Source organism: Xenopus laevis, chromosome 9_10S (assembly GCF_017654675.1).
Source record: "Xenopus laevis strain J_2021 chromosome 9_10S, Xenopus_laevis_v10.1, whole genome shotgun sequence".
NCBI lineage: Eukaryota > Metazoa > Chordata > Amphibia > Anura > Pipidae > Xenopus > Xenopus laevis.
The window spans coordinates 13701745-13719638 of record NC_054388.1 but is presented as its reverse complement, the minus strand read 5'-3'; the positions used below and the strand labels follow the sequence as shown (position 1 = coordinate 13719638).

The 17894-nt window shown below is 40.9% G+C and overlaps 1 protein-coding gene across 5 annotated transcripts in view; it reads right to left on the bottom strand.

Annotated features, from left to right (window-relative positions):
• The window catches only part of taf4.S (TATA-box binding protein associated factor 4 S homeolog), a 32379-nt gene that overhangs the window by 4172 nt on the left and 10313 nt on the right, over positions 1-17894 (bottom strand). For 4 of the 5 annotated variants that reach the window (XM_018238218.2, XM_041579222.1, XM_041579223.1 and 1 more), the window contains exons 3-13: positions 12152-12366; positions 10577-10693; positions 8532-8588; positions 7516-7638; positions 7271-7360; positions 6954-7187; positions 4371-4530; positions 2831-2945; positions 2268-2437; positions 1339-1469; positions 1031-1156 (exon numbers count right to left, since the gene is read on the bottom strand). In XM_018238218.2, coding sequence (XP_018093707.1) covers positions 1031-1156; positions 1339-1469; positions 2268-2437; positions 2831-2945; positions 4371-4530; positions 6954-7187; positions 7271-7360; positions 7516-7638; positions 8532-8588; positions 10577-10693; positions 12152-12366 — 1538 coding nt within the window. The remainder of the gene's footprint in view (positions 1-1030; positions 1157-1338; positions 1470-2267; positions 2438-2830; positions 2946-4370; positions 4531-6953; positions 7188-7270; positions 7361-7515; positions 7639-8531; positions 8589-10576; positions 10694-12151; positions 12367-17894) is intronic. The other variant, XM_018238219.2, reaches the window with a different exon arrangement.

Genomic DNA, 17894 nt, shown 5'->3' with positions numbered 1-17894 from the left:
CAAGTGTTTTTTTTTTTAGTTGTAATATTGGTGTGTAGGTGCATCTCAGGTCATTTTGCCTGGTCATGTGCTTTCAGAAAGAGCCTGCACTTTAGGATGTAACTGCTTCCTGGCAGGCTGTTTCTCCTACCCAATGTATCTGACGGTGTCTCAATGGGACCTGGATTTTTACTATTGAGTGCTGTTCTAATATCTACCAATGAGCTGTTATCTGATTACCTTCCCATTGTTCTGCTGATAGGATGCTGGGGAGGAAAAGGAGGGGGTGATATCACTCCAGCTTGCAGTGCAGCAGTAAAGAGTGACTGAAGTTTATCAGAGCACAAGTCATGTGACTGGGGGCACCTGGGTAACTGACAATATGTCTAGACCCATGTCAGATTTCAAAATTCAATAAAAAATTCTGCTCTTTTGATTTCAGTGCACAAGTCTGCCAGAGCAGCACTATTAACTGATGCATTTTGAAAATAAAAAACATGTTTTCCCATGATGTTATGGGTAGAACTATATTCTGTATTGATATAAGACTGCCATGTGCACACCTTGGCCTCCAAAATTAACTTTGGTGCTGCAGTTATTCGGGAGACGGCACTCTCCAGTGTCCAATCAGCAATGACTTTCCGGCACTCAAGAACACAACATTTCAAAACAAAACATTGTATTCTTTTGGCATAATAAAGATATAGGGACTAGTCCCGCTTGCAATAGCTTTCAGTGCTGGAAATGAATTGCTGATTATAGAATCATATTCTGCGCAGAGAGCCTTATTAGTCTGTATATTAGCGTTTATTGATGTCAGTGGGAATAGCCATGATTAATGCATACAGATCTACAATAAGAAAACAATGCCCTCTAGTGGCAGCAGTATTTGAAGCATTTCTTTGGATTAGAACTATACACAACTTGGAAATTTAAGCCCTGCAACATGTTTTTCCAGTACCTACATGTTTTTCTTCCCCTTTAAAGAAACCATTACTACCAAAGGCAGCATATGCATGAGCTTCCATGCACAGGACAGCAAAACACTGACCTTAGCTGCCCGCATGAGAATCTCTCGCTCCTGCTCATCTTTCCTCTGCTTTTCAATCTGATCAAGCTGCTCGAAGAATTTGAGCTGCGTCCGTACGTCGCTTGTTTGTTCATACCTATCATCGTCCTGGTGAAAGCACAGAAGCAAATTAATATTTTATCTTACAACATGTAGCTTAGCTTCACACTGAGCCAGAGCTATAGCTTTTTGTAACAGAGTAGCTGCCATATTGCTTCCCTTAGACAGTATAGTATGAGGTAATAAAGATGATTGCGGCCCCATAATTACACACAATTTCCCGGATTTACCTTGTGCGAAATATTCTTTTGCTGCGCTGTTTCCGAGATTTTTTCTACAATGTTTTGTAGCCGCTGTTGTGTTGCGTGGGAAACATAACTGACAACGTCCTGATGGATTTCTGTGATTCCGTGCTTTTTACCTGTAGACAAGGAGATCTTTAAACTTTTTTAAAGTTAACTGTTTTAAAGCAATACAAATATAATGAAGTGTTGCCCTGCATTGGTAAAACTGCTGTGTTTGCTTCAGAAACACTACTATAGTTTATATAAATAAGCTGCTGTGTAGCAATGGGGGCAGCCATTAATAGGAGAAAAGGCTTAGGTTACACAGCAGATAGCAGATAAGCTCTGTAGAACATAATGGTGTTATCCGTTATCCACTATTTATCCTGTGCCATATAGCCTTTTTAAATTTCTGCCATTGCTACACGGCAGCTTGTTTATTTGAACTATAGTAGTGTTTCTGAAGCAAACAGATCGGTTTTACCAGTGCAGGGCATTACTTTAAAACACTTGTTTGGCATTACTCTTTCTTTAAGCTAATTGCATCCTAATGAATGCTAAGATAGACGCCGGAGGCCTTGCATTCTACACATGTTCAGATCAGCCTAACAAATAATGCATGGTTTGTAAACCTCTCTCTCTAGTGCATAGGTATAAATACTGTAGTTCTGCAACAACTGTATCAGTCTTGCACCGGAAGGCAGAAAGAGACTGAATAATTCTCTCTCTTTTTAAAACTGTCAACAGTTGAAAAGATAAAGGGCATAGAGAGCTGTAAAAAGAACACCATAATAATAAAATCAGTCCTTCCTATTAGGCTTATGCTAATGAGAGATGAAGGTTGTCCCCAAAGGCCCCAAATTTTGCCCTACACCTCACCATACCAAAAGGGGTCTGCTTATTTAACAATTATTTGTGGCTTTGGATACACTTGCCTATTTCCAATATTCTCCTCTGTAGCAGTGCAGGCAGCAGAAACGTCTCGTCTTTGCAGGACCGCGTTAACGTTCCCACTAACTCCGAATTCGTCGCCAATATCCTTGCACTTTCTTCAGAGAGGTTCACCCCGGCCATGGAAGCTACATCATTAATATCATCGTCATCTCTGCGTGAGGGAGGTGTAATATTGTTACCAGGGAGATGCATGACTGATATATAACCGTGTCATTGGCAATTTAGACAGTATCATCATCCTGCAACTTCTACCTCTACCCCAATTGAACCAGAGCAAACTTAATCAGAGAATATATAGAGCATGCTTTATATACATTTTACCCCTGCTACGGTTAAACTACAAATCCCAGAATTACCTCTATATGCCCCAGCACCATCAACTGGCAGCCGTACTACACTGTCCATTTTAAAAATCGCATCCCAAATCTATGAAAGGCCATGCAACAAACTGGTTACTATGTGGGACCTAAGGCTATAAAGAAGATTAAACAACTGTATAAAGCAAAGACTCTAATCAAAATGAATACAAGTTGGTTGAACTCACCTGAACGATCCTCCCCCCGGCTCTTTTAATTTATTTTTCTGTGCTGCCGCAGCCTGTGCGGATATTACAGACATTGTTTTTGCTCCGTGTAACAAGGCTTGCTTCGCCACTGGAACTGCACGGAGACAGATAACAGATCCCTTTTGTGAATAATGCACTCATCTTTAATCACTCTTTAATCACTCTAAGTGAAAGACCCTACAGATTGTGCTTATAGGCCAATCTCTCTCCTTTCTCCATTACCACAACATACATAAACTAACAAAACCGAACAGGCTTTATACCTGGAGTCAACAACTGTAAATATCAGAAGTGTCTTTAAAACAATGAAGGAACCATGATTCTGGGGGCAGGGCACTGGTCACACTAGATGCAGCCAAGGCCTTTGATTTAGTGGAATTGGCCGACCTGAAGCTGATTTAGAAAAATGGGCTACTATACAGGATTCCATTGGCAAAGATAAACACACGGATGGATTTTGGATCTGTTGCATCTTTCTAGTGCCACATATTATCTCTTTGCCGACAACATTATTTATACTTAAAGTGACCTGCCACCCGATGTAAATATCTGTATAATAAAAGTCCTTTTCAATTTTAACATGAAATTAAAATTCTTTTTTTTTTAAATCATTCATAGCTGTTGTAAACACATTTAAAAATCTAAGCTGTCAACCAAATATTGCCTGCCTGTCCTCTATGCCTTAGGCATAGAGGCGGAGCAGACAATTACTTTAACTTTCCATTCAGCATTTCCCCTGCTCTCCCCCTCTCTCTTTACCATTTCATTGTGTAGCCAGGGCATGGGGATGGACATCAGGTCCCCCATTCTGGTGCACAAACAAGACTTTGAGATGATATAAGGCTTTCCTTAATAACAGTGTCCACAAAAAGGATCCTGCCTGCTTGCTATAATTGACTGAACGAAACAAGATTCAAATAATTTATATAGTGTAATTAAAGTTTATTTTGCTTGACTAATGTCATAAAATAGTATTTGTAATAATTTTTTGGGTGACAGGTCCCCTTTAAGTGATGTATAACAAGCCCTCCCCCAAAATACTAGACGTAATAAGAAGTAGAATCCTGCGCAGGTCAGTTTTTTTAAAATTGCAACCCACAAGGAAAGATGGGAGGGATCAAGCCCGCAGCTTTATTGGGTACCCAGCCGGGTATCCCACGGATTGCCTCAACGGCCAAGGAATCATAGACTTTTTGTCCGAAAGGTATTACGCGGGTACCAGACCCGATGCTGGACTCTTATAGGAGGTGGTTAATATTTCAGCTTCCAGGTCAATAGATGGGATAAAATAATTTTTCATACTACCCCACTTTGTCTGTCTGTCTATAGTGCCACAATCTCAACCAGAATGGAGCTAATTCTTTATAAAGCAAACTTAAATAGACTTTAAAGCCAATTCAGCCAACCTCTGCTTATATCTCTGTCTAAAATGGATTGCTAATGATTAATTACACCTCATGAGGAGTTCTATCAAAAAAGGATTACTGGCGGACAATCCCCATCATGCAACCAAGTTTACCTGTTTGTACCGCACCTGTTTGTAGTGGGTTTAACTGCAGCTGCTGTGTGGTGAGCATGATCCGATTTGGAGGCTGCCTAAGTGCTACCATGGGCGTCTGAGTTAATGTCACATGTGGGGGACGTACCACTGCTCCCGCCTTATGTGCCTGCTGAATGACCTGTAAGAAGGGAATATAGACTGAGTTGCCCTTTGTTATGGTTCTGATCCCATTCTTTGTACATATTATTCCAAAACTACGACTCCCATCAACCCCTCACACACTCTGCAGACAGTTTTACGATATCTGGCATGAATAAATATTCTGTATGTCCTCCTATAGTAGGGCATTATGGGATACTAGTTTGCTAGAGATGCCAGGGTTGAAATAAGGACAACAGATTATATTCCCTCAATAAATCATTTCCCAAAAGAGCCACCACATTGGAAGGGCTCTTGCAGGATGAAGGCTCCTATTGTTGAACGAGTCTGGCTTTGTGAGGCCAAGTGATTCACAGCAGCCAATTTAACAGTAAGCTCTTTGGGATGACACTTTAAGAAGATTAGGGACTGTTTTCACTCACTGTATTAATGTTACTGTCATTTTTAATTCACAAGCATCCAAATCTGCAAGGGTCCATGTGGCAGTCGATTTCCACGGTTGCCTCTCATGGTAAAGCCGTAGCTCGATTACAAATGGATCTCCCCTCACAAAAAAATATGCTGCAAACTAATCTTCACAATTAAGGTTCGAAATTCTCTAATCCCCAGGTAAGAGGGGATCAAACACCCGATGAAATTAGATTTGCAGGATTATTTTTAGAAGGGATGAGATGAGCTTTAAAAATGCAGTTTATTTTATAGAAGAGGGCCCTGCTCTTGAGAATAATGAGCAGGAATAGTGGCATATTAATCCTTCCAAATAATACCAGACATGGAATGACACTGCTGAAGAGACAAGTGTTTATTTCTGAGTTCACATACAGTCAGCTTGAAAAAGAGCCGGGGAAAGGCTAGAAACCTCGCTTGAGAGCACTTGAGAAAGGAGGTTGTACCTCTGTACAAACACAAGTTCTGCATATTATCTGCTTGCTGAAAGACTAACACATTACATTACACTAGGAGGAACTGCTCCCGGCCTCCTACTGTAAAGCTACTGTAACTTGCAGCAGGAGGGTTTCTTGTTAATGTTACAAGGGGAAAACTGTGTTGGCATTTCTACCATAACACAAAGAGCATGGCTCCTAGACCTGCTGCAATAGTGGCACAAAGGGAAAATGCTCCCACTCTTCTAATGTAAAGGACCGTATATACTCGAGTATAAGCCGTCCCGAGTATAAGACGAGGTACATAATTTTACCTCCAAAAACTGGGAAAGCTTATTGACTCGAGTATAAGCCTAGGGTGAGAAATGCAGCAGCTTCTGGTAAGTTTCAATCAAAAAATTGAGGGTTTCTGCTCCCATTGGAGGTGCCGGCGTCTCGTTTTTGGATGCCGGCGACCATTCTTGGACGCCGGTGAATATTCTTGGAGACTATTCTTGGACGCCGGCGACCGTTTTTGCGCTTGACCCGAGTATAAGCCGAGGTAGAGTTTTTCAGCATATTTTGGCGGCTGAAAAACTCGACTTATACTCGAGTATATACGGTAACTAACACCCAGCAGTCTGCCAATCAGTGGCCCACCTTGGAAAAGTAGCTTGAATTTGTCAATAGCTTACAAGAAAGCACAGTTTAAATAATCGGTACCCAAACCCCAGGGCTGGCACTGCTTTGGGGACACAAAGTTGTAGCTAGGAAGATTGTAGCGATTTTAGGAAGATTGCATCGATGTAACGATAATCCTGATGAACACTAATTTGTTGCCCTAGGTCTTGAAATTAAAACAGCAAAAATGTCCTTTAACCCGGTTATGAAACTAGTGGGCCACATGTTGGATCTTAAATGAAAACTAAGGGATTCTGTCATGATTTTTATGATGTAGTTTTATTTCTAAATTAAACTGTTTACACTGCAAATATCTCACTTTACAATATAAAATTGTAAAGTGTATTTTTTTTTCAGTTGTAATATTGGTGTGTAGGTGCATCTCAGGTCATTTTGCCTGGTCATGTGCTTTCAGAAAGAGCCAGCACTTTAGGATGGAACTGCTTTCAGGCAGGCTGTTGTTTCTCCTACTCATTGTAACTGGACCTGGATTTTACTATTGAGTGCTGTTCTTATATCTATCAAGGAGCTGTTATCTTGTGTTAGGGAGTTGCTATCTGGTTACCTTCCCATTGTTCTGTTGTTAGGCTGCTGGGGGGAAAGGGAGGTGGTGACAGCACTCCAACTTGCAGCAGTAAACAGTGACTGAAGTTTATCAGAGCACAAGTCACATGACTGGGGGCAGCTGGGAAACTGACAATATGTCTAACCCCATTTCAGATTTCAAATTTAAATATAAAAAAAATTGTTTGCTCTTTTGAGAAATGGATTTCAGTGCAGAATTCTGCTGGAGCAGCACTATTAACTGATGCGTTTTGAAAAACATTTTCCCATTACAGTATCCCTTTAAGTTTGATTGGATACTACTATTTTAAATATCGGTATTGGACGTACATACCAGTGGGGTGGGCTGCCCCGGCTTGGACTGTGCGGTTTGTGTGAGGCTTATGACTGGCTGTTGCAATGTATTAGTGACAGTAGCGGTAGTCTTGCCAGCGGTTCGCTGCACAGGACTACTCAGCATCACTGCAGTGAGGGCAGTCGTGGGCTGCGTGTGGGGCTGCTGCTGCTGACTCTGCTGGATGAAGGCTGCAGCATCTGGCGTTAACTGGCGCAAGGCAGGGAGGCTCCTCTGGAAAGGGAATGAAAGTACAGATTAAGAATTATGGGTGACAGCTTCCAAAAGACCTTACTTAGGTGGGGGGGGGGGCTTACCTTCAGGAAAGGCACAAGGTAAGGTTGAGGTGAAGAATTCAGTTCTCTGTACAGTCTACTCGTGAAATCCTCTGCTTCAATTTTCCCATCCTGTAAAGTGGAAATTATATTTTCAGGCTGTCAAGAAAGCTTGCCCTTCTCCAGCAGGATACCAGTGTGACACTACTCAACACCAGTATTTGTTTAGTAAAGTCTGTGCGGGGCCAATGCTTATTAGACAGACAGATGTGAGAAGGAAGGCTTACCAGGAGGTTGTGCACTAGTTCTTTCACATTAGCTGCGGTCTCAGTGGACTGTTTACCCGATGAAGCCAACTTAATTAGCGTGGATAAAAAATTCTTGCATTTCTTCACATTTTCCATGGTTTCCTGCATGAAATAAATAGTACATTTATATAAATGTCCCACAGTGCCTGCACTCAATCCAAAATGAAGCCAGAGGTGCACGATTAAATATGCTTTAGTATATGAACAGAAGATATATATATATATATATATATATATATATATATATATATATATATATATATATATATTAGTGCATTCATCCAAATAAATAAAATGCACTGTTATGACAACATGAGAACAGCTATATGACTATGTCGGGCAAAAAAAAAAATTTGCTTTAAAGGAGAACTAAACCTTAAAATGTGGATAAAAATGCCATATTTTATATACTAAACTTATTGCACCAGCCTAACGTTTCAGCTTGTCAATAGCAGCAATGATCCAGGACTTCAAACTGGTCACAGAGGGTCACCATCTAGGAAAGTGTCTGCTCAGTGGGCTCTGAGAAGCTAAGCTTAGGGGTCGTCACAAATTATCGAGCAGAAAATGAGCTTGGTCTGTAATATAAGCTGATGCTACAGGGCTGATTATTACATTCTGATGCAAATTGCACTGGTTTCTGTGCTGCCATGTAGTAATTATGTGTACTAATCACTAATCAGCCTTATATTGTGACATTTATATTACATTTATTCAGTATCTTGTGCATCGGTCCCTAAGCTCAGTAACTGACAGCATCACAGAGTATGCACAGTGAATCAGCAGAAAAGAAGATGGGGAGCTACTAGGGCATCTTTGGAGACACAGATCTTCCCTGCTAAAGGGCTGTGGTTGCCTTGGGCTGGTACAGAAGCACAAAACAAAATGTACAACATTTCTAGCTACTTTTTTAGTAAAGCTTTAGTTCTCCTTTAAAAGAAGGCCATTATCCAATCATTCAAAATGTGCCTAATAGCTAGAAGCAGTAGCAGTACCGTGGTGGCTGCAGCAGGGGTAGCAGCTCCTTGCACAGGTCTCTGAGGTGTCCCAGTCTGTACAGCATTTGTGGTCCCCAAAGTGGCAGTTTTTTGGTTTTGTGGGAAGAACAGAGAAACATAAGTGACAGGTTGGTATCAGTAGATATTGTAAGGATTCACATCTGTATTTTAAGCACACTTAACTGGCAGGCATAAAAAGTTATCAGATATCTTACCTGTGCAACATATCAGATATCATGGGCCACAACACCATAATGAAAAACTATACCCCCAAACAATGTAGGCCTCTATAAAAAAATTATTTGCATAAAACAGCTCATATGTAAAACTCTGCTTGATATAAATTATCCATATTCATAAGAATTTACTTTTCTTAGTAATATGTGCCATTGGATGTTCCTAAATAGAAAATTGGCATTTTAAGAACGAAGAGCTGCCCCCTTGGAATTCTAGGATTCACGGTGCAGAATTTACCATAATTAACCATACATTTTAGGTCAAATGAGCCAATTAACGGAGAAAGTTGTCTTTTGCTCCCACACTTCTTCCTGTTACAGTTAGAGCTGCAGTATTTCTGGTCAGGTGATCTCTGAGGCAGCACAGAGAACATCACAAAATGGTGGTTCAAGGTAGTAAGATTATTTACAGGGGAACTATCGTAAAAATGAAAATGATAAGCTTCATCATACTGAAATAAGAAACTTTGTAAATACAATCAATTAAATATTCTGCATTGTTTCTGAAATAATCAAGTTCATGTTCACTATTACTCTCTCAGCATTTGTTTATCTTCATTCTGTCTTCATGCAGGAGTTGGGTGTCATTGACAGTTAGATCCAATATATCTTATAGGGGGGCTTCATTTCCTAGCAGATGTATTAGAGCTCACTCAAATAACTGATTCCAGTACAGTGTACAAACAAAATCTAAGAAAATAATTGCCTTTTGCACAAATTCTGCATGTAGAGAGACAAGATTTTTGGCGATTTTAATAGAGTAAGCTCTAATACATCATCTAGGCAAAAGGAGCCCCCCTAAAAGATATATTGGATCATTCATCTGACACCCAACTGCTGCATGAAGATGAATGAAGAGAAACAGATGCAGAAAACTTGATTATTTCAGAAACAGTACAGAATTTTTAATTGACTATATTTAGAAAAACGTCTTATTTCAGTATGCTTAAGCTTATATTAAAATGTTCATTTTTGTAATAGTTCCCCTTTAATAAGCCACTTAATGTAATATAAACTGTTGCTTCAGTATTCATTTTGGGGGTAAAGTTTTCCTGAAAAATGGCACCAAGCTTTCAGGCAATAAGAAACAATAAGTAAATAACATGGATATTAAATTGCTACTGGACTTTCCAGATGCTGTATATATATATATATATATATATATATATATATATATATATATATATATATATATATATATATATATATATCTATATATCTATATATCTATATATCTATATATCTATATATCTATATATATATCTATATATATATCTATATATCTATATATCTATATATCTATTTATATCTATATATCTATATAAATTTAAAATAAACCATTGTGATAGACAGTCCATGGCACATTTATTAAGATTGCACCTAGTTTTTTGGAGCACGCCAACAGCCTCTTATTTATTTAGTTTCTTTGGAACTAGGATTAATGAAAACATTTTGATAGGGGTCCTGTTCGTAAATTCTAATGCTGCTTTTGCACACATGCACCACAGGGTGGCAGACAAGTCCAAAGATTTAAAAATCTGCACCAAAACATCAAATCATTTCTTCTTGCTTTCAAGCCTTCATTTTTATATGCAAAGGCTTCGATTTCTCTGTAGTCGTAACACACTGTGATGATGTAAAAAGAAAATTTTGATCTAGCCCTGGAACTGTATCCTAGCAGTACCTGGGTATAGGGTGGGCATAGAGTGATTACAATGTGAATTTGGAGCTGCCACACTGCTTCCCTCAGTTGTGCTGGACTGCTTGGAGATACCTCTAGGATGAACCATAAACCCAGTATCTTACCTGTACAACAGGAGGGCGCTGTAGTGTTGTGGTGGGCTGCACAGTTGTTGGCGTTTGAGTTACTTGCTTGATGATGGTTGGTGTGACCTGTCTGGTTAAGAGCGGGGCTCCAGGAGACTGGAAGGCAATAGCAAGAAAAGGAGTTAGACAAAAGGCAAATACACTGGCATTCGATATCAGTCTGTGCTTGTCATATAACCATTGCCCTGCCCAATCTATCCATTTACTGCTAGTGATGATCACTGTCCCACCTCACACACAAGCTCAGCCATTCTGCATTTAACCATATATTGCATTTACTCTTTGTTATAAGCTTGTTCCGATGCTGTTCATAGACCATTGGACCCAGAGTGTGATAAGCACGTCATCCTTTCTGCTGGTCAGCTCAGCAAATTGCACATTATTGTGCATTATTGTGTGAGTATAACATGCAAATTCCAAATACACAACCCATCTTGAGAAGCCAGTAAACCCTGTGCTTATTCAGCTAAATTATGCTTAGTACTGGGAAGTAACTATGTTAAGATATTATCGTATTCATGTATGAGCGAACTAAGGGGGGCTGTTCCTGCTGAATTGTGCTTAGTACAGGGAATACCTATGCTACCATAGTTTTATGTTATCTCTCTGTACAGGCTATGAGCAAACTTAGGGGACTGTTCCCGCTGAATTGTGCTTAGTATAGGGGGATACCTATGCTGCCATAGTTTTATGGTATTTCTTTGTACAGGCTATGAGCAAACTTAGGGGACTGTCCCTGCTGAATTGTGCTTAGTATAGGGGAATACCTAAGCTGCCATAGTTTTATAGTATCTCTCTGTACAGACTATGAGCAAACTTAGGTGACTGTCCCTGCTGAATTGTGCTTAGTACAGTGGAATACCTATGCTTCCATAGTTTTATGGTTTCTCTCTGCACAGGCTATGAGCAAACTTAGGAGGCGGTTCCTGCTGAATTGTGCTTAGAATAGGGGAATAACTATGCTGCCATTGTTTTATGGTATCTCTCTCTGTACAGGCTATGAGCAAACTTAGGGGACTGTTCCTGCTGAATTGTGCTTAGTAAAGGGGAATACCTATGCTGCCATATTTGTATGGTATCTTTTTGTAAAGGCTATGGGCAAACTTAGGGGACTGTTCCTGCTGAATTGTGCTTAGTACAGAGAATACCTATGCTGGCACAGATTCATGGTATGTATCTGTACAGCTAAAAGCAAATTTAGGAAGCTGGTTCTGCTGAATTGTGAATAGTACAGGGGGGAGTACAGATTTTGACATCTTTTATAGGCTCTGTCGCTGTACAGGCTATGCACAGACATAGGAGGATTACCCTCTATGGTTGGGTAAATTTTTGGGGTTATGTAGCTACCAGTACCAACATGCAATGTCCCTGAACCTCCAGGTCATGTCACCCACCATCTGGCTTCTATTAAAAAAAATATAACACAATAGGAGGTGATACAAGAAGGTTGTGGCAAGCTTTCCTGAATGACAATGGAACAGGCAATCAAGCACAACCAGTAAATGTGTGTAGGTGTGAGTGTAGCAATTAAATATTGAGTTGGATTCCACTCACCTGCACTGCAGAAATCTGTACAGGAGGGGCACTGGTTGGAGTGGCAGGACGGGGAACCATGGTGTTCTGAGATTGCGACTGGGCTTGTGCTTGGGCTTGAGCTTGAGCTTGGGCTTGAGCTTGGGCTTGGGCTTGAGCTTGGGCTTGCATCTGGGCCAAGGCTTGCTGGGGGATCATTAAAAGCTGGCCATTCTCGCTCCTTACAAGGACCATTCCTGTGGGGGGGGAAAAACAGAGAAAGAGACATCAGTTTTGCAGAACAATTCCTCTTTGCAGCACTGCCTCGCTGACCCAATCACCAGCCAAGTATTACAATAACAACCAATCAGGTGCACAGATGTGCACTACAGGTGTAAAAGAGGTTTTACTAGGTAGTAAGAGACCTGATATCCAGAAAACTCTGAACGGCAGGAAGGCCATTTCACATAGTGATCATTTCAAGCAAATCATTCTTTGCCATTATTTAATTTCACTCTTATAAAATTTCTGAAAATCAGATATACTCCTGCCCAGGATGATAGAGTGTTCCAGAATATAGGGCAGAGAACCCCCCAGCAGGACTACCCGCAGGTCACACAAATAAATAACCTGGCACAGAGAAATTTCTGCTTCTGCAAGGAACAGTTGAACTACTGTTTATTATAGGGTTTATTTTCAGGCTCGACCTTTTTATCTGTTAAACAAGAAAATATTATGAACACAGAGAGACATTGCACAGTGTGGATGGGACAGAAACACTGGTCAGTTTTGCCTTATATCTCATAGTCATGATAAATCACTTTATATGGACTCGACCCATAAAGGTGCACAACCAATAAACAATATGTCACAATATTTGGTCCAGAAAACAATTTGTCATGTTTAGCCGGGTAGAGGATTTTTGTCAACACCCGCAGACTTATAAAATTATATAGAGCAAATTGTGTGTATTATGTCTGCACATTTCCAGTGTCTCGATTACTAAAAAAAAATACAGCAGTCCTGTCTTGCTTTATGGCTGAGATTCTAGCTATCTGTATAACAGAACATTCTGTTCCATTGGCTGCACAGATCCTATCTGATCCCCATTGTAAGCAGCAATCCTGACCTGCTTTATGGCTGAGATTCTAGCTATCTGTATAACAGAGCATTCTGTCCCAATGGCTGCACAGATCCTATCTGATCCCCATTGTAATCAGCAGTCCTGTCCTGCTTTATGGCTGAGATTCTAGCTATCTGTTTAACAGAGCATTCTGTCCCATTGGCTGCATAGAGCCTATCCTAGTGCACATTTTGCTTTACTCCACTGAAGTGCAGACACCCCAGAAAGCAGCTTGGGCATCTTCAATGGTGCATGTAGAAAATCAATGCACCTGGGGATGTAATGTGCCATAACTGTGATTTATAAAAAACTGAAGATTGTTTTATTTAAAGAGGAAAGACAGCAGTTTTAGGAAAACCTACTGTCTGTGTAGAATGATCCGTTCTAGGCTTTGTGCTTAGGTAAAGACTGTGGAGGTGGGCATATCTGGCATGTATTGGGCAAGGATTGTGATAGAGTGGAGGCGGGCAGCCTGAAATTTAAGATATGGGATAGTAACGTGCTTCTATTCTAGCACAGACACCTGTGACCACTACATAATAAGTCTATTGACTTAGCACTAGTAACGCTCAAAGCAGAGGGTTGAATTGAGGACATACAAAGTCTGCTGTTAAAATCACCTGTTCCGCTCCCGTCGCTACATCATTTTCAGACATAACGGAGTTTTCAGTACGATGCTGGTGCCCCTCCAGACAGTGCCCTTGTGTCCCCAGACGCGAGGACTTACCCGGAGGCTTTGTGCCCTGCTCGTAGTCTCAGCTTTGATGCCTGCGGCGAGTAACACTTCTGTAGGGCAAATACAGTCTCTATTGGGAGATACAATCCCTCTTATACTTAGCTCATGGCTTTAACCCCGTCACCCCCTGATTTTTTTTTTAAAAAGCGATCTGCATAATCAATAGTCATGCAAAGCATCCTGGGAAAGGACTGGATTGCAGAGCTTGCAATCTAAAGGCACATGTATTGGTTCACATCTGTGCTCCCTTCTATACACACAGATCAGCAGGTAGGTATTCCTGTGCATCAGTTAGATCTGGCATACACATAGGTCAATGTACACAGGAATCACCATGGCAACAAAAAAAAAGTTATCTGTCTGCCTCCCTGCGCCAGCCTCCGAGCCTCACCACGAGCCTGTTCTCATTCTGTCACCGAATGAAGGATACTGAGCCGAAGGGCGGCCATCTTGAAACTAGAACTGCAGGGCTGCTGCCTGGTACCTGTATAATGAGGCGCCTCTGCACGGGGCACCCTGAATTTGCTTTTCAAAGACAGAAACCTTTTTCCCCACATGGTCAGAATTCTTTCTTAAAGGAACAGTAAGGAAAGCGTTTTAAAGCAATACAAATATAATGCAGCGTTGCCCTGCACTGGTAAAACTGCTGTGTTTGCTCCAGAAACATTACTATTGTTTATATAAATAAGCTGCTGTGTAGCAATGGGGGCAGCCATTCAAAGGAGAAAAGACTCAGGTTACACAGCAGATAAGCTCTGTAGAACATAATGGTGTTATCTGTTATCCATTATTTATCCTGTACCATATAGTCTTTTTTCAATTTCTGCCATTGCTACACAGCAGCTTGTTTATACAGTATGAACTATAGCAGTGCTTCTGAACAGTTTTACCAGTGCATGATATTTTCATTACTTTAAAACACTTTCATGTTTTGGTGTAACTGTTCCTTTAAAGGGGAGATAAAAAGAAAAGAAAATTCTAAGCAACTTCCCAACATCCACTAAAGGGGTGGTTCACGTAACTTCTAGTATGTTATAAAAAAAGATCAATTCTAAGCAACTTTTCGATTGGTTTTCATTATTTATTTTTTATAGTTATTTGTATTTTTCTTCTGATTCTTTGCAGCTTTCAAATGGGCATCGCTGTCCCTTTCAAAAAAAAAAAAAAAATGCTCTGTAAGGCTACAAATTAGTGATGTGCAGGCCGACCCGAGGCGGCGGGTCGCGGGCGGGTCGAGCTCTTCTCCTGTTCTCCCTGCCCGCGACCTAGTACTGCCGGCTTCCGGCACCAGAATTTAGACTTCCGCTTGCCCGCCCCGCCCCTTTTGTGACTTCACTGCGGGGCGGGCGCGGGTCTATAAATAAAGGGAGCAGCGGGCCGGGGTCGGATGCAGGTAGGGAGCGGGCGGGTTAGGGCCGGGTGCGGGTCGAGAAATTCTCGACCCGCACATCACTACTACAAATGTATTGTTATCGCTACTCTTTATTGCTGATCCTTCTATTCAGACTCACTCCTATTCATAGTCCAGTCTCTTATTCAAATCAATGCAGGGTTGCTAGGATTATTTGGGCCCTAGTTACCAGATTGCTTAAAATGGAAATTGAAAAGCTTCTGAATAAAAAGAGAAATAACTCAAAAACCTTCAATAATAAAAAAAATTAAAACAAATTGCAAATTATCTCAGAATATCACTCTCTACATCATACTTAAAGTTATCTCAAAAGGTGAACAACCCCTTTAATTCCTCATTCTCACTGGGTTTACAGTCGTGGGTAAATAGATTTGCTGTTGACAGCAGTGCCTGTCTGTCCCTTACTGTTTCAGAACAAGAGGTCAGTAGTTCTTCAAGACCGGCTTCTGCTACGTTGCTTTAAAGGGGATGTTCATCTTTAAATTAACTTTTAGTATGATGTAGAGCAGTGGTCCCAAATCAGTAGCTCGTGAGCAACAAGTTGCTTACTAACCCCTTGGATGTTGCTCTCAGTGACCTCAAAGTAGGTGCTTATTTTTGAATTCCAAGCTTGGAGGCAAGTTTTGGTTGCACAAAAAACAGATGTACTGCCAGAGTCTCCTGTAGTCTGGAAGTCCACATAGGGGCTACCAATAGCCAATCACAGCCCTTATTTGACACCACCCAGAAACATTTTTTATGCTTGTGTTGCTCCCCAAATCTTTTTACATCTGAATGTTGTTTACAGGTGAAAAAGGTTTAGGGGACTCCTAACCTTAGAGAGTGATAGTCAGACAATTTGCAACTATTTCTCATTTATTATTATTTGTGTTTTTTGAGTTATTTAGCTTTTTGTTCAGTAAACTCTCTAGTTTGAAATTTCAGCAATCTGGTTGCTAGTGTCCAAATTACCCAAGCAACCATGCATTGATTTAAATAAGAGACTGGAATAGGAGAGGGCCTGAATAGAAAGATGAGCAATTAAAAGTAGCAATAACAATACATTTGTAGCTTTACACAACATTTGTTTTTAGATGGGGCCAGTGATCCCCATTTGAAAGCTGGACTGAGTCATAAGGCAAATAATTCAAAAACTATACAAAATATATAATGAAGGCCAATTGAAAAGTTGCTTAGATTGAGCCATTCTATAACATACTAAAAGTTAACTTAAAGCGAGAACGACCAGTGCAGAGAATAACAAGGGACAGACAGATAATGGGGTGTGATGTGATCCAGTATTGAGGGTTGAGTCTGGCACCTAAAGGATCAGTTTTATATTATGTATACAGTTATTCCAACACCAGATCAACTGAATCCTATAGAAAGAAGACAAGCCTACCCGGCCCCCATGGAATGATGACAATTCATCCCACTAACCATTTTAACTATGTGCACTACTTAAGTAAGTGCCAGCTGCCACCATTCATATGGATCTTTATAAGGTGCCAGCACATTTCCCTGCTTCAAACAGAGGGATTCCATGCAATCTGGACAGGTCTCTGGGGACATTTACTAACTGGATGACTCCATTCTTCCCTTGTCACTTGGGTCCCAGATGACTTCTACCAGTAGATGCGAGTTTCAGCCTTAGAAGACAAATTACAAAGCTGCTGTGTAACTCAAATGGTTTCTAGTCTTGGACTGCCTAAATCTCACCACATTCAGTGACAGGGAGAAAAGGCTACAAATACTTAGGGTCAGACATTAGTTATTATATGAGTGAAAGGGCCACTGGGACAGAATGCTCTGTTATACAGATAGCTAGAACCTCGGCCATAAAGCAGGGCAGGACTGTTGCTTACAATGGGGATCAGATAGGATCTGTGCAGCCACTGGGACAGAATGTTCTGTTATACAGATAGCTAGAATACCAGCCATAAAGCAGGATAGGACTGCTGCTTACAATAGGGGTTACTGTAAGATAGGATCGAAGATAGGATCTGTGCAACCACTGGGACAGAATGCTCTGTTATACAGATAGCTAGAATCTCAGCCATAAAGCAGGGCAGGACTGCTGCTTACAATGGGGATCAGATAGGATCTGTGCAGCCACTGGGACAGAATGTTCTGTTATACAGATAGCTAGAATCTCAGCCATAAAGCAGGACAGGACTGCTGCTTACAATAGGGGTTAAGATAGGATCTAAGATAGGATCTGTGCAGTCACTGGGACAGAATGCTCTGTTATACAGAGCGCTAGAATCTCAGCCATAAAACAGGGCAGGACTGCTTCTGAGGATCAGATAGGATCTGTGCATCCACTGGGACAGAATGCTCTGTCATACAGATAGCTAGAATCTCGGCTGCCATAAAGCAGGACAGGACTGTTGCTTCCAATGAGGATCAGATAGGATCTGTGCAGCCACTGGGACAGAATGCTCTGTTATACAGATAGCTAGAATCTCAGCTGCCATAAAGCAGGACAGGACTGCTGCTTACAATGGGGATCAGATAGGATCTGTATAGCCACTGG